The following is a 27,472-nucleotide window of genomic DNA, read 5'->3' as shown; positions in this document are numbered from 1 at the left end:
CTTGTTTTTCTGCAAGTCACTTTATTAATTATTTCTGCCCATTTTACCAACTTTTGAAATATACATATTTCAGTTTTATCAATTGTTCAGTCCTGGTTTCAAACACAGAACTTTAATCCACTACGTCACTTTATTGTCTCAAATCATAGATGTTTTTTGATACTTATTTACAGGACTTAGTGTTTGAGTTTCACAAGTTCTAATCTCAGATTCCTGTTGCAAGTTACCGAAATTTTCAATGTTATATTTTCTGTGAGGTAATAAAGAATATTCTAAATTTATTATTTTATAAAAATATAGATAAATACCTATTTTCATACATACAATCACTACAATGCTACAATTTCTAAGTGGTAAAGTGATTGTATTTAACTTGAATTAATTATTCAAAATGATAATGCATGTTTGATATTTAATGGTTAGATTATATACAATGAGTTAGGAAGAAACAACAACTATTCTTCCTATATACAGAAACACAAATTGGTATCAATCTCTTCCAACTGACTACTTACCCATTGTTATTACATGAAACTCCATAAATAATTTCCATACACTTTACAACTAAGGTCTTCTATTTTGGAAACATGTAATGCTGGCATATATAAATCCCAGTAGGATGCTATTGTTATTGTAATTGGATGATGTACGAGGGTCTTCTGTCTATGTGTTACTTTCATTGGTTGAATAAAAAGACTGCCTTGGCCTTTTGATAGGGCAGAAAATTAGGTGGGCAGAGTAGGCAGAACAGAATGTTGGGAAGAAGGCAGTGTGGAAGACGCCATGCATTTTCTCTCTGAGAAGAACGCTGGCTATACTCATACTGGTAAGCCATAGTCAAGTGGCGATACAGATTATTAGAAATGGGTTGAATCAACATGTAAGAGCTAGCCAGTAAGAGGTTAAATTAATGGGCCAGGCAATTTTTAAATGAATACAATTTCCGTGTAATTATTTCTGGTAAAGCTAGTGGGGAGCTGAGTGGTTGGAAGCGACCTGCTGCTCCTTTTATAACAATTGGAAAGATATCTGGAAAGATATTTCCTAGAAGAATATTTATGTTGGTCAGATACACCCAGACTGAGGATATGGCATAGTGGTGTAAACATAAAATAGGTGAACAATATTGGGAAAGAAGTACATGCCCTTAATTTCTTCACTCAGTATCTGGAGCAGGTATAGCCCAATGCCTTTGAGGCGAGTCTAGTCTACAACAAAACATCATTCAAAACCATGGAATCCATTCATTATTTATGGCCTAAATGTACATTAATACTGTCCATATACACAGATGCATACAGACATACATCTTTACAAAATACATCTCTGGTATTTGAATACATTTAAAAATATATCTTAAAAAAGATTTTATTTCTGAAAAAGATAAACAAGAAACAAAAAGATGAAGATGGGTAGGATGGAATATGTTAAGTATATCGCCCACTGATTATAACTAATTGTAAGCAGAAGAGCCAAATATTGTTCATACTACTTTACACTCATCAGACATTTTGACTGCCTTAGCCAATTCAGTTAATTTCACAGAAAATACAGTAAATTCAATGGTTCACACATCATGTGCATCTTTCTTGTTCAATAATTTAAATATTAAATCATGACCAGGTTTACTCTTTGGTCAAAGTCTGTGGCCTTATCTTTACCTTTTGAGCACGCACTCAAAAAACAGAGATGGACAAGGTTTTCTGTGAAAGATGACGATGGCACATTTTCTTTACTGGAGATGCATTCTCATAAAATTTTAAAGTTTTTCAAGCTTCCAGTTTCTTATGTCATCTGAACATCACAACACAGAAGATTGATTTCAAACATTGGGGGTGGTTGGGAATATCGTTCAGTACAGATAGTCCTTGTATTCTTTGCACATGATTTTCTGTAGGTCTTTGTCCCATTAAACACTGTATCGTTTTACAGAACACCAAAGGAAAATTATCAGTTTGTATTGGCTTTAATTTTTTCCGTGGATGAAGTCAACAGGGACCCTGATCTTTTACCAAATATGTCTTTACAATTTGAAATTTTGTCAAGGGGGTGTAAGACTATACAACAGTATCGCAGTTGCCTTCAATATTATCATACTCACCATATTCAAGATACTGATTATATGTATCCTAATTATCACTGTAAGAAATTGAAGACCTGTATAGTTATGATTACAGGACCAAACTCGGTAGTATCTTCTATGGATGGGAAAGTCATGGACAGCTTCCTTCCTCAGCAGGTAAGCTTTTGTGTGGTGTGAGTTTGCAAGAAATCCTGTCTCCCTTGTTGCCATTCTCAGGTGCTAAGAAAAATGTGAGAAGGAGAGGCCTACACTTATTTCAAACTGTTTAGTCCTTGGGTACTATTCAGACACTTTAGGGGACTTCTGTATTTACAGTTTATAATTTAGATGAGGGAAGATGTAACAGAAAGAGGGTGTTTTAGAACTCTTTGCCGAAAAGTGTGTTTAACAAGTCTTTAGCAGTGCATGCTACCTCATGCTACTCTGTTTCCTAGTTCCTTCAGCTTACCTACGGACCCTTCCATCCTATCCTGAGTGATCATGTACAATTTCCTTTTCTGTATCAAATGGCCCCTGAGGACACATCTCTACCTCTGGCCATGGTCTCCCTCATACTTCACTTCAGCTGGAACTGGATTGGGCTGACCATCTCAGACAATGATCAGGGTATCCAATTTTTCTCATATTTGAGAAAAGAGATGGAAAAAAATATACTCTGCTTTGCCTTTGTGAACATGATTCCGCTCAACATTCATTTGTACATGTCAAGAGCTGAAGTGTATTATAACCAAATCTTGACGTCATCCTCAAATGTTGTTATCATTTATGGTGAAACAGATAGTACTCTATCTGTCAGCTTTAGAATATGGACATCTCAAGGTTTACAGAGAATCTGGGTCACCACCTCGCAGTTTGATGTCACTACAAGTAAGAGTGACTCCTTGCCTGAATTGTTCCATGGGACTCTAGCATTTGCACACCACCATGCTGAGATTTCTGGTTTTAAAAATTTTATCCAGACAGTGAACCCTCTCAAATACTCAGATGAATACCTGGCAGGGCTGGAGTGGATGAACTTTAACTGTGGGATCTCGGCTTCTATGTGTAAGACACTGAGGAACTGCTCATCCAACAGTTCACTGGAATGGCTGATTGCACAGACATTCGACATGGCTTTTAGTGATGACAGCTATGACATATACAATGCTGTGTATACTATGGCCCATGTCTACCATGAGATGCTACTTCAGCCAATGGGCAATCAGGAAGTACACTTGCCTAACTGCCTGAAGGTGATATTTCTATTTGATAGTATTCATTGTTTTCTATATCAGTCTTTATTACAGTCTCAGCTGTCCCATTCTAGTGGGTTAGGATATATTTCCCCATTTGGAAAGATTTTTGAACATTTTTTCCTCTTGAGGAAGTAAATTTAGAGGTTTGGAAAATCTCAAATGCAAACGTTGTGGGGTGGGAGACACAATTTCTCAATGAAAATCAATGATTCTGTTATAGAGCACCTGACTATCTTCACCCCTGTTGTAATACTGGAAGCATAGGAATCTTCTTCATTAATCCTGTCCATGATAAAAAGATGAGCTTTTGTTCTTTAATTGTCAGATATGTTGTAATTAGTGTAGGGCATCATTTGCACAGGTGTTCTAAACTGATTCTGTCCCAACTCGGGGCTCTGGAAAACTCAAGTGTATGTGAATGGATGCTTCTTATAGTGGATGGGTGGATGATTGTAGGTTTCTCTGTTCTTTCTGGGTATGTTGATTGGATGTTAAATATGTATTTATATCTATCTGCATATCAGCCTGTCTTGATAAGTGAGAATAAATTGGTTTTGTGTTTCTCTATGGGTGGGTTTCTGTGTGTCTCTCTCTGTTGCGGTAGGTCCTTCCACTCCTCCAGCCAATAGCCGCTGAGATACCAGCCCATTGGGGCATGGTCTTTCTCTTTAAAAAAGCGGCCACGTCCCTCCTTTCTCTCTCTTACTTCCTGCTCCGCTTCTGGTGACTAGACTCCCTTCCTGATTGCGCAGAGGGCTGTTGTCTGGGATGGTGTTCTGTAAGTTTTTTCCCCTTTAAATAAATAACCATTCTATTAATCATAATTCCAAACTGGTGTGGGATTGTTTGTGACTTATGCCTTCACCTTCCTCTGGCGCCCAACGTTTGGTTTTAGGACCCCTCCTTCCCCTTCTCAGCTGCCTGCCGCCAGCTCAGCTTGGTGTGAGCCCTCCCTCCCTCAGCCGTGGCCTGTGCCTTGCAGCCTGTGCCTTGTGTGTGGAGCCAGCAGTTTAACATAAATTATCAAGCAGTGTCTTTTCTTGCTGCAGTTCTTTATATTTTCCCTTTAGACACCTCAGATTGACTTCAAGTCCCCACGTACCCTATCGTTTGCCTCTCCACGTGGATTTAAACTCCACAGGCCCGTGTAGTTTGCTCTTTTCTGAGTCGTTGTTAAATCTCCCTTGCAAGCGCAGCGCTTGAGTGGCGCGAACCAGAGCACAAGCAGTTGCCAAAAGCTGCAACCCCTCGGGGCGACTCTGTCATGTGGAGGCATAAGCGGCTTTCAGGTTGCTCTTCTCTACCCCTCGATTCTGGGTTTCTGGTTCCGTCTATGGAATTGATTTAATTACATTTACTTTGTTAAGAAACTCGCATTTTTCTAGTTTTTAACATCAACTAAGGCAGACACTGAAACAGGACCCCGTTTTCGTCGTGACTCGGCAACAGCGCCACCTGCTGGATAATAGGTAATATGGCAGTTTTTGTTTCTAATGCAAATTTTACTGCTTTGTTTACTAATACAACGGATTACATCATACAAGGTTTATATGATTATGGGGATAACATAATTTGCTTGTTACTAGGTTTCAGTTTTCTTTTGCATATTCTATCATTAAGGAAGAATATGGTACTCTTAAGAATGATAGAATCTTTACAGACTAATAATGAACAGAAGAATATGGCACTCCTAAGAACGATAGAATCTTTACAAACTAATAATGAACAACTAATTGACAGGATTAAAATTATTGAAAATCAGAGGTTAGCTGAACAAGTGGATACTATAATAGACAAAATTGCCTCCATATCCAAGGGTACTAGAAAGTTACCTGAAAGGATTCAGGCTGTTGAATTTGACGTTCAGACGTTATCACAAAGTTTTGATAAGGTAACAGACAGAATGTACCTCCAAGATGGGAATCTACATGATATACAAGAAAAGTTTAAGGAGGACATGTCATCTTTGAAGGAAAAAATTAAAGCTTTGGAATCACAGGTGCAGAATGGGGACCAAAAAATTGATACCTCAGTGAAATCACTAGTAACATATACAGGTCAGGAGATTCAGGATATAAGAGAGACAATGATAAAAAGATTTTAAAAGATTGAAGAAATTGTTGGAGCTGGTGAACAGAGTAAGGAGGCACAAGGACAGGATACAATGCCGCCACCAGCTATTAGAACTGGCTTATCCAGGGTCTTAGCGACATACCCTATGCTTAATTCTGACAAAGCGTCAACTTCTAAAGGCTCAAAGGGAGTCAAAAAAGGTAGATGGACGCCAATAGCAATGAATGATTTGAAAGAAATTAAGCAAGCTATTGTTAATTTTGGCTTGCACTCTGCATATGTTAGGGAAATGATAAGGACTTGGGCTTCTAATGCTAGAGCTAAACCCCCATGATTTACATCAGTTAGTGTCTGCAGTTTTAGAAAATGTACGTTCCTTGATGTTTGGAATCTATTTCAGAGAAGAATCCAAACATATGGAACAGCAAGGAAGAGCAAAAGGTGTGGAGGTTTCCCAAGATCAAATTCTTGGTGCAGGAGAATATGCTGATCCACAGGTCCAAGCTCTTTATGATGAAGAAGTACTGTGTCTATGTCACCAAGCAGCTTTAAATGCTTGGAATAGGATACAAGATCCAGCAAAAAGGGTTGAATCATATATCAGGATTAGGCAGGGACAGAGAGAACCCTTTATTGAGTTTTTGCAAAGATTAATTAAGGCTCTGGACATAGGGGTAACAGACCCAGAAGCTAGATGAATACTCCTTGAATCTCTAGCTTTTGAGAATGCAAACATAGATTGCAAAAGATAATTGGGCCTTTAAAGTCTAGATCGGCAACTATGGATGAATGGATTCAGCATATGATGAATGTTGAGATGTTTAGCTATAATGATGAATCTTGGGTAAGAGAAGCGATTTCCAAAGCAATGAGGAGACATCAAACTGCCAGGTGTTTTAATTGTGGTAAAATAGGACATCTGAAAAGGGATTGCAGGCAAAGAATTTCGAGGAATAATATCTCCACTGGGAATGACAAAAATAGGAGACCTCGGCCTTCAAGTATATGTAGAAGATGCTTTGAAGGCCAGCATTGGTCCAACGAATGCAGGTCAACAACAGACAGACAGGGCAACCTGATATCGTCAGGAAACTCCTTGAGGGGCCACTTGCAGGCCCCCAAAGCCAACAGTGGCCCAGTCATTCCCAGTCACAGTGGAGAATATGCCTCACCAAGAAAATTAAAAGCTCCAATTTCTGCTGTAAAAAGTAATACTGGTCTAAATGATGAACTACACGTGGAGGATGAGACAAAAAACCCAGTAGGACAGAGTAAACGTATATTTTGGCAGACTTCTATTAACGATCAAAGTCCAAAGCTAAGAGGCTGTATAAATGGCACTTTTATTGAAGGCTTATTAGACACAGGTGTGGATGTAAGTATCATCACTCCAGAATCTTGGCATCTGAATTGGCCTCTTCAAGAGGTAGACATTCAGTTCCTGGGAATTGGAACCCTATCTTGTGTAAAACAAAGCACAAGATGGGTTGAATGCATAGGGCCTGAAGGGCAAATAGGAAAACTAAGGCCATATATAGCCAATATTGCAATAAATTTATGGGGCCGTGACCTGCTACAGCAATGGAATACCCAGATTAACATTCCTGTAGTTCCAGGAACTCATAATTCTGGGAAAGATATGATGAGGTATTATGAAAAAAGGTCACCAATCATTCAGGCTGTACAAGAAAATACAGCAAATACCAAACCTTTAGAGGTACCAACAGCCCTACCTTTAAAATGGCTAACTGAGAAGCCAATATGGATCAAACAGTGGCCTCTAGCTAAAGATAAATTACAGGCATTGGAACAGCTGGTGCAAGAGCAACTAGATGCTCACCATATTGAAGAATCAACCAGCCCTTGGAATTCTCCTGTGTTTGTGGTAAAAAAGAAATCTGGTAAATGGAGAATGGTGACAGATTTAAGAGCTGTCAACAAGGTAATTCAACCTATGGGCCCACTACAATCTGGAATTCCTTTGTCTTCTCTATTACCAGAAGGATGGCCTCTTATAGTTATTGATTTGAAAGATTGTTTTTTCACTATACCGTTACAAGAAAATGATAGAGAAAAAATTGCCTTCACAGTGCCTACTTATAATAATTCTCAGCCTAATAATATCAATGGACTATCCTCCCACAGGGTATGCTCAATAGTCCTACATTGTGCCAATATTTTGTAAGTAAGCCATTGGAAATAATTCATAAACAATTCCCCAAGTCCATCATTTATCATTACATGGATGACATCTTGTTATCTGATTCAAATAAAGATAGTTTAGAAAGGATGTTTGAAGAAGTAAAGAAAGTCTTGCCTAGGTGGGGATTACAAATTGCCCCTGAAAAGATTCAAAGAGGAAACTCTATTAATTACCTAGGTTTCAGAATAGGGTTAGAGAAAATTAAAACGCAAAAGGCACAAATTAGAAGAGACTGGTTAAAGACTCTTAATGACTTCCAAAGATTGTTAGGAGACATTTCCAGTTTACAACCAGCTATTAGGATAACACCTGATCTAATAGTTCATTTAAATAAAACCTTAGATGGTGATAAAGATTTGAATAGTCCAAGAAAACTGACAGCCAAAGCAGAAAAGGAACTGACAATGATTGAGGAAAAATTACAGGAGGCACATGTGGATAGGGTGAACCCAAATCTTAGCTGCATCCTAGTCATATTGCCTTCCAGAATTTCTCCTACAGGGATTCTAATGCAGAGGGAAGATATTATTTTAGAGTGGATATTTATACCTAATAAGCCAAGTAAAAAATTAAAAACTTATGTGGAAAAAGTCTCTGAATTAATTATAAAAGGTAAGCTGAGACTTCGTCAACTAGCAGGTATAGACTCAGCAGAAATTATAGTGCCTTTTACTACTAAAGAAATAAAAAAGTTGGGGGGCTGGAGAGATGGCTCAGAGGTTAAGAGCACTGCCTGCTCTTCCAAAGGTCCTGAGTTCAATTCCCGGCAACCACATGGTGGCTCACAACCATCTGTAGTGAGGTCTGGTGACCTCTTCTGGCCTGCAGACATACACACAGACAGAATATTGTATATATAATAAATAAATAAATAAATATAAAAAAAAGAAATAAAAAAGTTATGGGAAGACAATGAATCATGGCAACGAGCTTGTGCTAATTTTTTGGGAGAAATTAATAGCAACTATCCCAAAAGTGGTAGACTTAACCTCATAAAGAGAACTTCTTAGCCAGGCGATGGTGGTGCACGCCTTTAATCCCAGCACTCGGGAGGCAGTGGCAGGCAGATCTCTGTGAGTTCAAGACCAGCCTGGTCTACAGAGCTTGTTCCAGGACAGGCTTCAAAGCCACAGAGAAACCCTGTCTCGAAAAACCAAAAAAAAAAAAAAAAAAAAAAAAAAAAAAAAAAAAAAAAAAGAAGAGAGAGAGAACTTCTTGGATTCTTCCTAGAATTATATGTGATGCTCCAATAACTGGAGGCCATACATTCTATACTGATGCAAATAAATCAGGGAAAGCAGGTTACAAGTCAGATGAATTGAGTAAGGTGGAACAAAGCCCTTATAATTCTGTCCGGAATGCAGAATTATATGCCATTCTTATGGTGCTAAGGGATTTTAAAGAACCTCTTAATATAGTTACAGATTCACAATATGCAGAAAGAGTTATCTTGCATATTGAAACCGCTGAATTTATACCAGATGACACAGAGTTGACTTCATTATTTATCCAGGTACAAGACATAATCAGGAACAGGCTTTTTCCGATGTACATATCACATGTCCGGTCCCATACAAGTCTGCCTGGTCCTCTAGCACAAGGCAACACTGAGATTGATCAATTATTGATTGGAAGCGTGTTGCAGGCCTCAGAATTTCATAAAAAGCATCACGTCGATAGTAAAGGCCTAAAGAAAGAATTTTCCATTACATGGCAACAAGCTAAGAACATTATAAAGAGATGTCCTACTTATTCTTTCTATAATCAAACACCGTTGCCTGCAGGGAGTAACCCAAAGGGTACTAAGAGAAATGAAATCTGGCAGATGGATGTGTTCTGCTTTATGGAATTTGGTAAATTAAAATATGTACACCACACCATAGACAAGTATTCAGGTTTTCAATGGGCTACTGCCCTGAGCTCAGAAAAGGCTGATTCAGTAATCACACATTTATTGGAAGTTATGGCCATCATGGGTACACCTACACAAATAAAGACAGATAATGGTCCAGCATGTGTATCTAAGAAAATGAAATGCTTTTTTGATTATTATAATATAAAACATATTACAGGTATACCAAATAATCCTACAGGTCAGGCAGTTATAGAAAGATCAAATCGTACTATAAAGGACATGCTGAACAAACAGAAAGGGACAGAAAATACCCCCAGAAATAGATTGCATAATGCTTTATTAACCTTGAATTTTCTTAATGCTAATGAGAAAGGAACGACAGCAGCAGAAAGACATTGGATAATGGAAAGTCTGCTGAACTAAATCAACCAATTTATTTCAAAGATGTGCTGACCTCTCAATGGAAGCCAGGAGATGTGCTACATTGGGGAAGGGGTTTTGCTCTTGTTTTCACAGGGGAAGAAAAATTGTGGATACCATCAAAATTAATAAAGTTTCGATTTAAAGAGGAGAAACCTCTTGGAAAGGAGAAATGACAGCTCATCCACAATGATGATATTCAAACAGGTGGTAAGAAAAACATATAGTACGGGGGCAGGGTTCTCTTCTTATCTCTGCAGGAAAACACTCATCTTCAAAGAATTCAAGGGACCCTGGATGTTTGAATACTGACAGATGGAAACTATTTACAACCCAATAAGAATGGGCAAGAAAATCAAACAGGTCTCATAAGTAAAATTATTCTACTCTTATATTTAAATATGTATTAATGTTCATTTATTTATTAATATATTGAGCTGGTTTTGAAGTTGGACTATGGCTCAGACCCTCTCCAATTCCAAGCCTGTTGGTAAGAGAAAAACCCAGAGTTTCTGGAGTTTCTGTCTCATGTCAAGAGCCATGATATGGGACAGAAAGAAATATGAGTTTAGAAAACATCTTTGCTTTTCTTCATATCTATCATACTTTTCATCAAATATATCTATCATGCCTTTCATTGAATATATATATATGTATATATATATATATGTCTATATATGTCTGTATGATTAATGTTTAAGTTTTTCACAATGAACAATGAGTTTCTCCTGCAGTGACCTTTGAAGTTTCCAGGAAAAAGATGGGGCCCCATAACAACAACTCCACCTGGTTGATATAACATCATGATACTGATAGCACTACTAGAAGACCTGTTTTGGGTACCAGCTGCACAAGACAGTTCCAACTTGGTTAGCTGTAATGGTGCACATCTTGTACAACATTCTGGCCAGACCTCCACAAAATACTCAGAGACTATTTGCAATTTTAAAAGACATTGATCTTGAAATTTTACTATTATTTTACTTTCACAGGATCCCCCAGAAAGAACAGAAAGAAAGTCGCCCCCATGATGGCTGGAAGTAATTCTAGAGGACAACATCCCCTCTCCCAGTAAAGTTTGCCCTTGGGTTAGGGACATCATTTAGGGGTTGATTATAATTTGTATATGATTGAGGGTTGGGGGAGGAATTTTATAAGCTCAGGGATCATTTGGAAAAAAAAGAGGGATAATGAGATAATAGATTGGTACTTGTTGGTACTTGTGAGTTATTGTTTTGAGACAAATATATTGGTATCGATTTTTTTTTTGGTTTTTCGAGACAGGGTTTCTCTGTGGTTTTGGAGCCTGTCCTGGAACTAGCTCTTGTAGACCAGGGTAGTCTCGAACTCACAGAGCTCCACCTGCCTCTGCCTCCCGAGTGCTGGGATTAAAGGTGTGCGACACCACCACCCGGTGGTATCGATTCTTATATAGATACAAAGTTAAATTAAATTGACTATTGTATGCATGCATGTTTCTACCTCTGTTTAAAACATTTTTTTATGTATTGACATATATTGTATTGATATATATAGTATATATTTACCATATTGCAGTATACATTTCTACCTCTGATGAAGATACTTATATATTGTTTGTGTATTGATATATATATATATATATATATATATATATATATATATATACCATATTACAATGCATATTTGTACATTGTTTATATTTGGAGGTCAATATCCTCTGATGGAGGAAGGTCATTGGCTAATAAAGAAACTGCCTTGGCCGATTTTATTGGTTAGAACATAGGTAGGTGGAGTAAACAGAACAGAATGCTGGGAGGAAGAGGAAGTGAGCTCAGACTCCACAGCTCTCCTCTCGGGGGCAGATGCCTCAGAGAGACGCCATGCTCCCGGCTCCTGGGCAGACACATGCGATGAAGCTCCGACCCAGGATGGACGTAGGCTAGAATCTTCACGGTAAGCGCACCTAGCTGTGCTACATAGAATATTAGAAATGGGCTAGTCCAGGTGCAAGAGTTAGTCTAGAAGAGGCTAGATAGAAATGGGCCAAGCAGTGTTTAAATGAATACAGTTTGTGTGTTGTTATTTTGGGCATAAGCTAGCAGGTGGCTGGGGTGTTGGGGATGCAGCCCCACCACCCCACTACTACAATCCTCATTTGTTACACAGTTGTTTATTATCTTAGTCTTTAAGTTAGATAGATATTGAGAATTATATAGATCAATAGTCATCTAAGTTTGTCATTTAAAATTAGACTAATCAGGTTCTTTAGATACATAGAGATTATACTCAGTATAAATAGATAATCTTCAACCTCTTCAAAGAGCTGCAGAAAATGGTCTTTAATCTAATTCAGAGCTTCGTGATAGTGAGATACAATTGCTCCTGGCAGCACCGATCTATTCCCGAGAGAATGTTGAGCACCAAAGACACTCCACCTGGAGCCTTTCTTTTTGGCAGAACTGGCCTTTGGGCAAAGAAATGCCCATACCTCAATCACTGACAGAGATACAGAGCGTGCATCAATGGATTAAACAGGACTGTCATATCCTGCCAAGACAGGGTAAGATAGTTTTGAAAAGTTGCTTGCTTTAGAAAATGGTATGTCAGTTGTGTTAGGCCTTAGCCAAAGTTGGTTGCTTCAACGCTGCAAACGTGACTTTGGGTGATTGCCCAGGTAGCTAGTTGTCTCTGTGATTTGTTGCATGTTTTGGAAATTGTTTTACTGAACTTCCTAATTACCCAGGTAACATTATTTCCCTCCTCAGATCTTCGATGGGATTGAAGACTATATAAATGCAGTTACTTTTCTCTCATGACTTGGCCAAGTTAATATTATACAAGACCTAAGCTAGTTAGAATAGGATATTTGTACTTATTGTATATAATTTCGTAGTAGGTTTAGATCTCTCTTACTTAACCAAAAGGGGGACGTCCTTCCACTCCTCCAGCCAAAAGCCGCTGAGATACCAGCCCACTGGGGCATGGTCTCTCTCTTTAAAAAAGCGGCCACTTCCCTCCTTTCTCTCTCTTACTTCCTGCTCCACTTCTGGCCTGATTGCGCAGAGGGCTGTTGTCTGGCATGGTGTTCTGTAGGTTTTTTCTCCTTTAAATAAATAACTGTTCTATTAATAATAATTCCAAACTGGTGTGGGATTGTTTGTGACTTACGCCTTCACCTTCATCTCCCTATGTGTATTTGTCAGTGCTTGTGTCTACAAGTGCCAAAATGTGTGATTTGTCTGTTTTTGTGGTTGTGCTTGCACTTGTGCGTATTTGTGTTACTGTGTATGAGCATGTTTTGGTGAATGTGTTGTACATATGTGTATCTGTGTTTCTGTTCCTCTGTATGTGTTTCTGTCTGTCTTTGCATTTGAGGATAAATTTGTCTGTGTCAATGTCTCCCTGCATGACTGTTTATATCTGTGTATGTCTCCTTGTGCATATTTATCTATGATTTTGTGAGCATGTTTATAGGCCTGTGTTTGTTTTTGTGGTTTCTCTTTCTCTGTGTGTGAGTGCAGAAGTCTGTCTCTGTGTGTCTCTATATTCATATTCTTTCTTGGGTTCAGGTGTATGTATGTGTAAATAGTATGTGCCTGTATTATGTATGTATCTATGTATGAATATGAGTCTGTATGTATGTGCTTATGAATATTTAATACTTACCATTGCTGTCTTCATGTATGTCTGTGCTTATGTTTGCTAGTTCCTCTGAAAAAAATAAAATTTTAGGACCGTTATTATATTTCCATTTACCTACTTGCTTTCATTTGGATTTCTCACCTGGAGACATTCAAGAAAGTTGCATTAAAGATGAAATCAGAATATATTTTCTGACTTTAAGGAAGGGTACATTCACTAAAGAATGCTGCCTGTCTTTCAGATGTACTCCTTACTTAGGAAGACCCACTTCACTAATCCAGTTGGGGACAGAGTGAATATGAACCAGAAAGAAAAATTGCAGCCGGAGTATGACATTTTCCAGATTTGGAATTTCCCACATGGTCTTGGACTTAAGGTGAAGATAGGAATGTTTAGCCCATATTTCCCACATGGTCAACAGCTCCATTTATATGAAGACGCTCTAGAGTGGGCCACAGGAAGTAGACAGGTAGGTCTGACGTGATGTGCTCATTTACATTACACTGCAGGAACACTGTCACGTGGTCCACTTGTGCTTCCATGTAACTTAGTAAAAATAGATTGTCACTTTAGGAGTCATTTTTTAGCCTCCTGCAAAATGTTTCTTCTTTTTACTTTTTTGATGTGACATTTTATGAATTGTTTCAGGATTTCATACATGTAAACTGTGATTTTTATCATACCAGAACATGTTTCAAGCTTTTAAAATAAATAGCAACCTGGTGGTTACCACTATTAACTTTTATTTCCTGCAATTGAGAGCAATTCTGCTGGTCCCATTCTGATAACTACAAAGTGGTTTTCCTCTTTTCTGCTGCACCTCTGACACAGATGCTGAGAGACCGAGGCTAATTGTAAGAGATGAGTAAAATAAACATATGCCAATCATTCATTTTTATTATATAATTTGCGTTAAGCATTTTTGCCAACAGGTTCTAAATTGCGAATCCATCTAGCCCTGCATTGCCATAACATCTTTTGACCCATTTAGAAACCTTATGAATTGTAATCTTGTTTTATCTTTCTGTCTTTTTCTTTTCTGTTGGTATAAGTTTTATCGGCATGTAGTCTGTGCAGTACTGGAATGTGTGGTGCATATGTATGTCAGAAAAATGTTTTTGATTTCCACGAAACCAGAGACAACTTGGTTCTACACAGGGTGAACTACAAATGAATCTTGCATCTGCTCATGAGGAGCAATTGTTATTGGCAGCTGAGCCATGTCTCTAGCACTGAAGCTTATACTGTAAAAGAAATTTCTCACTAGAGGAACATTTCTTGATCCCATGAATTCTTTCATAGTTCACCCAAAACAAACAAGTGTGTATCTAGTTTCCTTATCTCTTTGTGTGGAGGTATTAGTAGTAAAGAAATTTGCTTTTGAAAATTTATAAATGATATATTCTTCTATGGGTTCTATGTATGTTATAGATAAGAATTCTCATGAAGGTGATTTTAGGATATCTCAATCAAACTCCCAAACTACAAAGTGGCTAGAACTTTAAAGGAGTTGACTTCAAGAGAGACTTCAAGCTTCATCTGAAGTTTTATCTCAGGTTGCCCAGGTAGTATGAGATCTACAGTTAATATCCTTTCTCAGAGTGATGAGGAGAGTCATTGTCAGGGAAAAGGACATTTGATCTGGAGGGTTAACTACTGAACTACGTGTCCATTCGGGGAGCAGCAATGGAGTTTCACATGTGTTGGAAGTTAGCCTCCCTTGAGCATTAGGAAAAGATCCACTGCAGGAATCCAGAGGATTACGAACTATGCAACCAGGGCTATACTCCTAGATATGCAAATTTCAATACACAAACAAGCGAAGAAACTATAAAGACATCCATGCAACAAATATTAGAGTCAGAAGTTTAAACAAGAGTGTGTTCAATGATATACTGAACAAAAACTTCAAAGATGACATTGAAAGTCAAACAACTGCCAAACATAGCAAGGAGTTCACAAAACTTGCACACAATATGGAACTGTGTGAGCATATGACAGATACATCCCGAAAGGTACAAAATAATAAAAAAATTCAAACTAAAATATGGAAAGGAAAGACAAATGAAATCATTTAGAAATATCAGTGAAAAGTCTCACCAACAGAATACTTCAAGATGATGACAGGATGGCAAGTCTCAAAGACCAGGCTGAAAATAGAGATCTGAAACTATGATGAAGATAAAAATAAGAAAAAAAATAAAAGATGTGTGAGACCAAGAGGATAAAATTAAAGTGTCCAGTTTTTAACCTATTTCCAGAAGAGAAGGATACACCATAAGCATCATCAACAGTATATCCAATAATATGTAACAGTGACTTTCCAGAATACTGTGGGACATGTGGCTATCTAGAAACAGGAGGCATTTAAATACAAAACACATTATATCAGAAGAGAACCTTCCCCTGATATAGTTTACTTTGAATTCAAAATAACAGAACTCAGGAGGCAGAGGCAGGTGGATCTCTGTGAGTTCTAGGCCAGCCTGGTCTACAAGAGCTAGTGCCACGACAGGCTCCAAAGCTACAGAGAAAACCTGTCTCGAAAAACTAAAAAATAAAAAAAAAACGAACAAGACAAAGAGAAGTTGAAGGCTTCAGGGAAGAAGTGCATTTCATAGAAATTCCCCACCTGGATTATAGTAGATTTTTTCATGAACCCTCTGAATTGAAGCAGTTAGATTCATAACTGCCAAACCCCAAATACTCTACCCAACAAAGTTCTCTGTCATAAATGAAGGAGACTGTGTGGCCTCCTCTTGAGTATCAAGTTGACAGTATTTAGAATTCAATGAAACCCAAATATGCAGAGCAAAACTGAAAGGGATTTTTGCTTAATGTGAAGTGGGACGATCCACTTCTTATGCATATCTTATCTTTGAGATAGGAAATAAACACCTTACAAAGAGGAGGAATGATGCATGCCTTTAATCACAGAACTCTTGAGGCACAGGTAGGTCGATCTCTGAAGTGGGGGACAACCTGGTCTCCACAGTGAAATCCAGGACAGTCAGGGTGAAAGATAAACTTTGTAGTTAAAAACAAAACAAAAAATAAAGGAAAAGAAGTATGATATATAGAAAGGAAGGCCAACGGACTGAAAGAGAGACAGAGACAGAGACCGAGAGAGACAAAGAGAACCTGCTATTAATTGAGATCTTTTAAGTGTGGAAAGTAGTTTTTTATCTGGATTTTCAGTTGGGAAGACACAACTTTAATCCAGATCATTTCATTTAGGAAAATCCACCACTTATCCTGGATACACCCTTTGCTGGAATCACATATAAGGAAATAAAAAAGAAAACATTTGTTCTTTGTCTGCTTGTTCCCAAGTTTATTATTTCACTGGCATTAAGGGTATTTCTTTGGGATTCCAGTGTGTAATGGAGATCAGCTGAGGCATTAAGCCTCATGGACTGAGAAGTTGTTGGATTCTTGAACTTTCCATTCATACCAGCAATTATTGAGTTAGCTAGATCACAAGACATTCTAATAAATTGCATATGTGTATATATAGAGAAGAGAGCCAGAGATAGAGACAGAAACAGAGACAGTTTTGTTCTGTAAGTTTGTTACTCCTAAAACCCGTAACTAATACAGAGAGAGAGAGAGCAAAATTCAGTGATGAACACAAATTATTGGAATTCACAACCATTCTAACACTATTATGGAAGATGCCTGAAGAACTAATAGAACCTCAAAAATAAGATAAACACAAGTGATCAAAGTATATAAAGACAGCACTAGAACACCATACAGATAAACAACTATTAAAAGTATCAAATATTGCAATAACAACAATGAGCAATTACAATTAGTTAATAATTATCAATACCAATTTACTGTTAATCTTCCCATTCTCTAGTCAAAATACATAAACATCAAGATTGGCAATAACCCTTCCATAACCCATTAAGTAAATATCCAACCTCATTTTGCAAAAAAGAAAATTAAACAAAAAAAAGCACAAAACCTCAACAAGACAACAGAAATATCTGCTCCTCTGGTAAAGATGACTACATTTCAGAGATACAAGTTTGGTTCAACATATACAGATGTAAACGTGGCACATATACAGACTCATGGATACAACTAGAGGATCATCCAAATATGTGCAGAAAGTGCACATAATAATATCAGCATTCATTCAGAATGAAAATAAAAAAAACAGACACAAAAGAAAGATCACATCTTGACTAAATCAGGTTTTCTTTTGATTAATTAATATTTTCCAGCCCAATCACTTTAAAAATGATTTCTGTGGCAAAGCATTTGACAACATTATCCTACATGAAGAGAAACTCAAGAATTTCCATTAAAATCCTAAGTTAGGTCAGTTGTATGTTGAGGTACATATATTAATCAAAACTTTTGGGAGGCAGAGACAGTTAAAACCCTGTCTTTTTATGGCAAGTCTGGCCTACATAGCAAGTCCAAGACAGCTAAAAATGCATTTTATTTTAAACTTTAAGAAATCATTCAATTAATTTCAAGTTATTTAACTTTTATCCATGTTCTGCAGTGTCTGCAGCCTGTGTCAGGCACTTTATTCTCAGGAAACACTCCACCTTTTAGCTCAGTGCACATCAGCTCAGCACTTCATCACTAGAAATGTGTCAGTCTCTGCCTTTTTTCTATTTTTTTTATACTATGTCATGTTTTGCAGGATGATTTTAGTGAAGTTCATGTGTGCTATCTCAGATTTGATTTCTCCATTCGTCCCAGCTTGCTATGCTATTGCTGTGGTTAAACAGACCATAAGCAAACTGAGAAGGGGAGGTTGGTTTGACTCATGGGTTAGAGTTGAGGGAAGACAAGGCAGGAATCTGAAAACTGCAACTAAAGTACAGATCCTGAAGGAGCACTGCTTACTGGCTTCTTCCACTTGAATTCTCATACAGCCTGCCTAGGGACAGAACTGCCCACAGTGGACTGAGCATCCTACATCAAATACCAATGAGTAAAATGTTTTGCAGTTATGGTTACAGGTTAATAAAATGGAATGAATTTTTTGGTTAAGGTTCCCTCTATATTTTAAATATACTTTGTGTCAAGTTGCAAAAATTAATTAAAAAAATTCTTTGCATGCTCTGTCATGTTTATTTGTCCAGAGTGAACAACTCATTCTTCTTCCTAAATTTCCAGCAATGTGACACTATCAATTTTATATTAAATTGTTTCTACACTTTCACATAAATTGGCATTCTATAATATGCTAAGTGAAATATGGTCACTCTTTGGTATATATAATATAAAATTATTGATATTTTATCAAGGTAATTTATAGTAGTTATATAATGAATAGGCAGATCTCCTGATAACATCATTTGTCTAATTTTCCTCAGATGCCACCCTCTGTGTGCAGTGCTGATTGTGGTCCTGGATTCAGAAAGGTCAGGCAGGAGGGAATGGTAGCCTGCTGTTTTGATTGCAGTCCTTGCCCAGAAAATGAAATTTCTAATGAGACAAGTGAGTATTTCCTGCCAAGATAAACCCTTCACATTGATCATCCTCTCTAACATACACACGGATGATCAAAGGGTCTAAAATCTGCTACACAGATAGAATATACCCCTTTCCTAAGTTAGATTTATTGGAATGTGATCACTATCAATGCCCCTTTAAGTCACACTGTTTGCTATGACATACATCTTTGACTCACTGAAAATTCATGGCATATGTCAGTTTCTCAAAGAAACAGTTTTGATATCCAAACTGCAGTGTGAGAGAAATCTGAACAAGGTCCTTCCTAGTGATTGTATATAATAAAAGTCTTTAAAGCATATTAATGGCCAATAATATGGCAAAGTAATTAATTCCCTTGCTACTACAGCTAATTATGAGTTCAACCCCAGGACTCATGTAATAAATAGAGGTAATGAACTCCTAGAAACTGTCTTCTGACTGTTGGGGGAGATTGCATGTTCATCCCCACTGCCCAGACTTGAAATAATTACATAGAAACTGTATTCATTCAATCACTAATTGGCCCATTACGTTTAGCTTCTAATTGAGTGACTCTTACATAATAATTTAACCTATTTCTATTTATATGTAGAATATAAATACCATTATTATAAATATAAAGCCATATTTATATGGCCATGGCTTACTGGGTAAAGTTTTCAACCATCTGTCCCTAGCAGCATCTCCATGGCTTCTCTCTCCTTCTACTTCCTTTCTCCCAGCATTCTGCCTCGCTTTACCTGCCTACCTCTATTCCCTGCACAGGCCCAAAGTAGTCCTTCATTCATTATCCAATCAAAGCAACACATAAAGAAGGACCTCGCCAACCCTCTGGCCTCTACGCACTCAGACATACAAGATACACCAAAGTAATAAACAACATCTAATGAATTGGCTTTAAATGAAAAAAATCATAAGAGTAAATGGCATTTACTGTGCTATCACCCTTACTTGAGTATTCTTCTGTTATTGTCCTCATGGTGCTAGATCTGTATCTATTTCCCCCTTGAGTACGCTCTGGGTCTGTATCTCACTGAAAAGGAAGAAGGAAGGAGCTTGTCTGTTCACAAATTGATGGCATCAAGATGTCGGGCTTTTTTATGCTAAATATGTAGAGAGGATTCTACCCTCAGTGATAGAGTTACTGCTCCTCTTCTACATTTGTTTTCATTGTTATTTATTTGCTAGCTTGTTTTAAGTAAGCTCATAAGATGGTGGGTGTTTTTTCATTTATTTATTTCATACACCAATGATAGTTTCTCCTTCCTCCTCTTTTTTCAATCCCTTCTTTCCCCCACATCCACTCCTGTCTCCATTCAGATATGATAAGGCCTTCCATGGAAGCCAACAAAGCCTGGCATGCCAAGTTAAGGCAGAAACTAGACCTTTCCTTTTTTATTGGACAATCCATCCCACTACAGGGAATATGTTCCAAAAGGCCAGTTCATGTGCCATGAATAGATCCTGGCTCCACTGCTAGGAATCCCATAAACAGACCAGCCTACACAACAGTTGGACACATGCAGAGTGCCTAGGAGAGTCCTATGCTAGCTCCCTAGGTGTTGGTACAGATTCCATGAACTCCCTTGAGCTCAGGTCAGTTATTTCTGTGGGTTTCCCTGTCATGATCTTTAGCCTCCCCTGTTGACTGAGGTTTCTGTCCTGCCAAGTTCCCTCAGTCATTAATTCCCAAAGAAACACACAGAGGTCTACATTAGTTATTAACCTATTGTCTCAGTATCTAATGCTCTTCTTATTAACTAATTCTTATAACTTATATTAACCCATTATTCTTGTCTATGTTAGCCATGTTTCTTAGTGCCTTTTTTCGGCCAGACAGTCACATCTTGCTTGCTCTGCACCATGTTACAACTGCAGACTGAGAATTCCTTCTTCCCTGAATTCTTGTTGCTGTGCCTCACCTACACTTCCTGCCTGGCTACTGGCCAATCAGTGTTTATTTAAAATAAAATTGACAGGGTACAGACCATTGACCCACAACACTTCCCTTGCTCATATAATCCCTCCTCCCTATCTTCACTTGGTTTCTGTACACTGCCATTTTGTCTCACTGACAGTCTCCTGCCACCAACCAACCCAGCTTGTGGGACATGGGTGCTGGAAGACCAGGTGGGATATGATTTGGTGGTGACAAACAGAAACAAACACAGAGGCGGTTTGAATCTGAGTGTTTTTATTGTATATATTTCAGTTAGTAAGTCTTGAATAGTTTCTTACATATTTTTGATTGTTTTTTTCTGGTTTTCTTAAGGGATTTGCTAATGTCTTCCAAATTTTTTATCTGTCTTTTCTTCCATTTTGTGAGGTAATGTCTCATTTCTGCTTTAAGAGTCTCAAACATTCCAATGAAGTTATTTTTTTAGGTCCTTTTGTTCTGCTTCATCTGTCTTGCTGTTGAAGGGTCTCTGGATTTTACTGGCGTATTGTGCTTTATGGTGGTGCATGTGCCCTCACCTTGTCTACTCATCTTTTATTCTAAATAGTATGGTTTGGGCTGTCTGTGACTCTGGTCATTAATCTAGGTGCCAGTGGATCCAAGGCTCAGATGGTTGTTCCTTGTGGGACATTCATTACCATGGGTCTAGTTACCCCAATGGTCACTCCGTGTTCCTGGAGGTCACTCAGCGCTTCTGGGGTTATTCCCTCTCCCATGGATTTTGCTGTCTCAGGCTTGTTCTGGCTTAGGCTGACAACTCAGACCTGTTTCTGTAAATGTTCCTGGTCTGGATCTGCTTCTGCAAAGGACCCTGGCTCAGGGTTTGTCCTGCAAAGGTCTCTGGTTTCTGTCTACCCCTCCAGAGATTCCAGACTTGGGTGTGCCTGGACCCACAGAGGACCTGTCTCAGGCCTACTCCCTCAGAGATCCCAGACTCACACACAGACCTGCAGGGGTTCTGGGTCATGTCTACTCCCTGGAAGGTCCCAGATTTATGCCCGATTCTGCAGTGGTCTCTGGCTCTGCCCTACTTGGTCAGTGGTTGCTCCCCTGTACCTGCTCCTGTGGAGTTTGCCGTCTCAGCTCTGCTCTGACCCAGGTTGCTGGCTCAATTCTGCCTCTGCAAACATCCCTGGTCTAGATCAACTCCTCTACCAAGGCTGGGACACCATAAACTAAGACGAGCTTACTTAATTCTATTCCTGAAAATTTTTATACATGTCTCTCTTTTGCTAGTTCCACTCCCTGTATGCAGCTTTCCATGGCATGTATCTCACAGGTTGGGAATCTCAACATCCTATCATCTCAAAATACAAATGTGACTTCATCTTCACAGATTCACTCAATGAACTCTCACAAGATCTTCACTGAGTTTCTGACTCTGGAAAGTGATGCATTGAAAAAGGGGTCACATGCAAACAGTAACTGTTTTTACAGTGTAACATGTTGTGTTTTCCCAGCTTGCCAAAGCTCTCAGTTCATCATCTCCCTGCAGTAGAATCTTCACCACAGCACTAGGTTTTCCAAATTCTTTCTGTAGCCACTTACTGCTATGAACTTTCCTCTTAGTTTATACTTTCCTAGTTTCCCATTAGTTTTGGTATGTTGTGGATTCATTTTCATTGGATGCTAGGATGTCTTTAATTTCTTTCTATATTTTTTCCTTGACCCAGTGATGGTTCAGTTGGAAGCATTTCCATGAGTTTGTACATTTTTTTTGGCTTGTATTGCTGCTGAACTCTAACTTTAACCCATACTTGTTGCATATAATACAAGGAGTTATTCAAATTTCTTTGTATCTGTTGAGATTCTATTCATGACCAAGTGTGTGTCAATTTTAGATAAGTTTCCATGAGGTGCTGAAAAAAAAGTACATTCTTTTGTGTTTTGGTAAAAATATTTCACAGTAGTCTCATAAGTCCCTTTGAGTCTGATGTGTGATTTAAGCTTTAGTAATGTTTCTTTTAAAATGTTGGCACTCTTGTATTTAGGGAATAGTTGTTCAGAATTAAGACTTCATCTTGATGGATTTTCCTGTGACGAATATAAACTGTTCTTCTCCATTTCTTGTCAGTAATTTTACTTTGAAGGTTCTTTTATTTTTTTTATTTTTTTATTTTAGATATTAGGATAGTTTTTCCACCTTGTTTCTTTGATTCATTTGATTGGAAATTTTGTTCCCAACCTTTTACTCTGAGGTAATGTCTGTCTTTGAGGTTGAGGTGTATTTCTTGTAACCCACAGAAGCATAGATTCTGGTTTCAAATCCATTCTGTTAGCCTATCTCTTTTTATTGGGAAATTGAGTTCATTGATACTATGAAGTGTTAATGATCACCAAGAATTATTCTTGGTGGTTTTTCGGTCTTGGTGGTGTTAGTGTTTGAATTTCCCTTCTTTTGAGTTTTGCTGTTTTGAGTTATTTATTATCTGTGTTTTCATGGATTTAGCAAGCTTCCATGGGTTGGAATTTTTATTATAGCATTTCTGTATTGCTGGGTTTGAGGATGGGTATTGTTTAAATCTCATTTTGTCTTGAAATACATTGCTTTTTTTTGTCTATGGTGATTGAGTGTTTTTCTGGGCATAGTATTCTGCACTAGCATCTGTGTTCCCTTATTGTCTGTAAAACATCAGTCCAGGACTTTCTAGCTTGTAGGGTCTCCTTTGAGAAGTCAGGTGTTATTCTGATAGATCTGCCTTTATATGTTTATTGGCCTTTTTCATCTGCAGCTCTTAAAATTCTTTCTTCATGGTTGTAGGATAAAGAGGCAGCTTTATCTCCATAACCACATTTTTCTGTTTTTAAATAAACATATGTAAGTCAGAAAAAAAAATTCTTTCTTCATTCTGTTTGCTTAGTGTTTGATTATTATGGGGTGAGGGGACCGTTTTTTGGTCTAGCCAATTTGGTATTATGTAAGCTTCTAGTACCTTCATACACATGCCCTTCTTTAGGTTGGGATTTTTTTTTTATTTTGTTAAATATATTTTCTGTGTCTCTGAACTGAGATTCTTCTCCTTCTATCCTGATTATGCTTAGGGTTGGTCTTTTCATTGTGCCACAGATTTCCTGGATATATTATGATTGGAATTGATTGTATTTAACATTTCCTTTGACTTATGAATCTATTTCCTCCATTGTATCTTTAACATCTGTGATTGTCTCTTCCATCTCTTGTATTCTGTCCATAATGTTTGAATCAGTAGTTCCTGTTCACTTAGCCATATTTTTCATTTCCTGAATTCCATCAGTTTATGTTTTGTATATAGTTCTATTTCAATTTTCAAGTCTTGAACTGTTTCCTTTACCTATTTGACTGTTTGTTCTTGGCTTTATTTGTTTTTTTTTAAGGGATTTATTGATTTCTCCCAATACTTTCTTTATCCTTTTTTTGATTTCTTAAGGGAATTTTTTTATTTCCCCTTTAAGAGCCACTACCATTTTTCTAAAGTTATTTTGAAGACTGTTTTCTTGCGTTTCAGCTGTATTGGAATGCTCAGGTCTTACTGTTGAAGGAAATGCTGAGATCAATAGCATTTACATAATGCTCTTTCGCTTGTTGAATATATTCTTGTGTTGGCATTTACTCATCTGTTTTTCTAACAGGTGTGGGTCATGGCAGTGCCTAAGTAGTCTGTTCTTTCATCTAGTATGGCTCCTGTCTATGCATGATCTTCAACTGCTGAGTTTGCACTTGTACTTATGCAGTCTTCTAAGGTTACATGGGATTACTGGCCAAGGAGAGAATATTCAGGTGCCTGCTTGCTGCCTGTGGCTGGGCCAGGACAGCAGAGGAATGGACTTCTGTCTTCCTAGAATTCTCCTGGTGTCATTGACCTTCCTTTACTTCCTGTCTGGTTGTCCCACCTATAATTCCTGCCTGGCTACTGGCCAATTGACATTTATTTAAAATATAATTGACAGAATACAAACCATTGTTTCACATCAAGGGTGGGGATGCAGCCTGGAGGCAGATCTCTCAACTGCTTGCCACTCATGGGAACTGCCATGTTGCTGCTTGTTATGAAACATACTGAGGAATAGAGCATCCTTACTATCAGATGAGGACACAGCTAAGGGCAAACTTATTTAATTTATTTCATTTTGTTTGCATTTTCCAACATCAAAATTATATTTATATAACCTTCCTTTCTCATTTCCCCCTCCTACTTACACCATATAAACCCAACTGACCTCATATTCACCATCTCTTTTGATACTTTACATGTAAGCACATAAAATTAGTGATTCTGGAAGGACTGTAGCCATCCCAAGCATGGCAGGTATATCTCTAACAAACCCTGTCCTTCTCTCACATTCCATTTGCCTTTCTATAAACCATTAGATTACTATGGTTGCTTGAATAAAATTTGCCCCCATGACATCATGGGGAGTGATCCTATTAGGTTATTTGGTCTCTTTGGAGAAGATATGGTATTATTGGATGAAGTGTTACACTGTGGAGGCAGAGTATGAGGTTTCACATATGCTTAAGAAACACACAGTGAGTCTGTTTACTTCCTGTTACCAATGGATAAAAACAGAATTCAAAGCCCCTTCTATAACTCCAGGTCCATCTGCATACAACCATATCCCAACATGATGATAATAAACTGAACTTATGACTATAGGACACCCAATTAAATGTTTTTCTTTAAAAGAGTTGCCATGGTCATCATTTCTCTTCAAAGCAATATGAAACCTAAGACAATGACATTCTCAAAGCTAGTCACCAAGATCTATTGCCTTAATCATCCACTTCCTCCACCTGAGATTGACTATCATTGTCCAGATATCAAAATGTGAGGTCAAGCTAACAAAAATCCTTCATGACTGTCCTAATTAACATGATAATCCAATTTAACACTTTATCCTAAAATCAGGGAACCCTTTTACCTTTATAAATTACCTGTTTCTACTCTAATCAGAGAAAGATTTGTCTTCTTGGCCCAAATATCCACTCCTTCTCTCCTTTGTTCTGTTCCCTTCTCCCTCATTCTCTATCTCCTGTCTTTCTACCAAAACCATCTTTCAATATAACATGACAAATGATGACATTAACACGCATTTAATAGAAAAAGTAGTGATTGTTTGGATTCATTCCATGAAGAGATAAGGAATGAGTATTGTGAAACGGAAGTATTGCTATGCAGCATTATCTTTCAATGTCCTCCTCAGCACAAGTGCAGATATTGCAATGCTCATTTCAACACATAATTATTAAAATGTAAAGAAAAATGCTCAAGATTCACTAATCATAGTTTTTTTCTCCATCAGATGTGGATCAGTGTGTAAAGTGTCCAGAGGACCAGTATGCCAATGCAGAACACATCCATTGCATTGACAAAACTGTGAGCTTTCTGGCCTATGAAGACCCCTTGGGGATGGCTCTGACCTTAATGGCCTTGTGCTTCACTGCCTTCACATCTGTGGTTCTTGGGATCTTCATAAAGCACCATGACACTCCACTTGTGAAGGCCAATAACCGGAATCTCAGCTACAGCTTGCTCGTCTCACTCATCTTTTGTTTCCTGTGTCCCTTGCTCTTTATTGGCCATCCCAATGCAGCTAAGTGCATCCTGCAGCAAATCACATTTGGAGTAGTATTCAGTGTGGCTGTTTCTACTGTGTTGGCCAAAACAGTGACTGTGCTTCTGGCTTTCAAAGTCACAATACCCGGAAGAAGGATGAGGTTCTACCTGATTCCAAGGGCATCCGATTTCATCATTGTCATCTGTACCCTCATCCAAATTATTCTCTGTGCAATTTGGCTGAGAGTTTCTCCTCCATTTATTGAAATTGATGCCAAGAGTGAACACAGTCACATCATTATTGTATGTAGCAAGGGCTCAATGATTGCATTTCATTGTGTCTTGGGATACCATGGCTCCCTTGCATTAGGGAGCTTCATTGTGGCTTTCTTGGCCAGGAATCTCCCTGACACATTCAATGAAGCCAAGTTGCTGACATTCAGCATGCTGGTGTTCTGTAGTGTCTGGGTCACCTTTCTTCCTGTCTACCATAGCACCAAGGGCAAGGTCATGGTGGCTGTGGAGGTCTTTTCCATCTTGGCCTCTGGTGCAGGCTTGCTGGGGTGTATCTTTATCCCCAAGTGCTATATAATTTTGTTAAGACCAGAAAGAAATTCTCTTAAAAAGTTAAAGGAGAAAGCATCTTCCTGAACAACAATTTCCTAAATTGAAACTGCCAGCTGTAGTTTTGATATGAAACTACTTGTTATGATTCAATACAAGTTGTATGCATTAGCTAGTGACTTGAACTGTTTCTTCTAATGAAGATGTCAAGAATTGACACACATACTACTTTTCTGAATGTAATCTCTTGTAATCTTCCGTTCATCCACTTTATTTACAAGACCTGCCTATTGGACATTGCTGCATTGTAGAAGACTTTTTCTTTCTTTAATATACAATCAGATTTAAAATAAACTAAAAGTCTATCTATTGATGTCTGAGTGAATATGTGTCTTTAACTGCCAGTGAGCATTGAAACTAAAGACTCACATGATCCATCCCTATACTTTCTCCTAAAT

The 27,472-nt window shown here is 38.0% G+C and overlaps 1 protein-coding gene across 1 annotated transcript; it reads left to right on the top strand.

The window, feature by feature from the left end:
• The first annotated feature begins 1,948 nt into the window (after nt 1-1,948).
• Nucleotides 1,949-27,116, top strand: LOC121447991 (vomeronasal type-2 receptor 116-like). The gene is given in 5 exon segments (XM_041651488.1): nt 1,949-2,239; nt 2,518-3,315; nt 13,735-13,962; nt 18,839-18,962; nt 26,197-27,116. Coding segments are annotated over 5 exon segments (2,292 nt in total). The 5' UTR covers nt 1,949-2,017.
• The last annotated feature ends 356 nt before the right edge of the window (nt 27,117-27,472 follow it).

This window comes from Microtus oregoni, unplaced genomic scaffold, assembly GCF_018167655.1.
Source record: "Microtus oregoni isolate MIOR12 unplaced genomic scaffold, Mior012 000005F_ref0000423, whole genome shotgun sequence".
Classification (NCBI taxonomy): Eukaryota; Metazoa; Chordata; class Mammalia; order Rodentia; family Cricetidae; genus Microtus; species Microtus oregoni.
The sequence above is the reverse complement of the archived record's forward strand: the minus strand, read 5'-3'. Positions and strand labels throughout refer to the sequence as shown.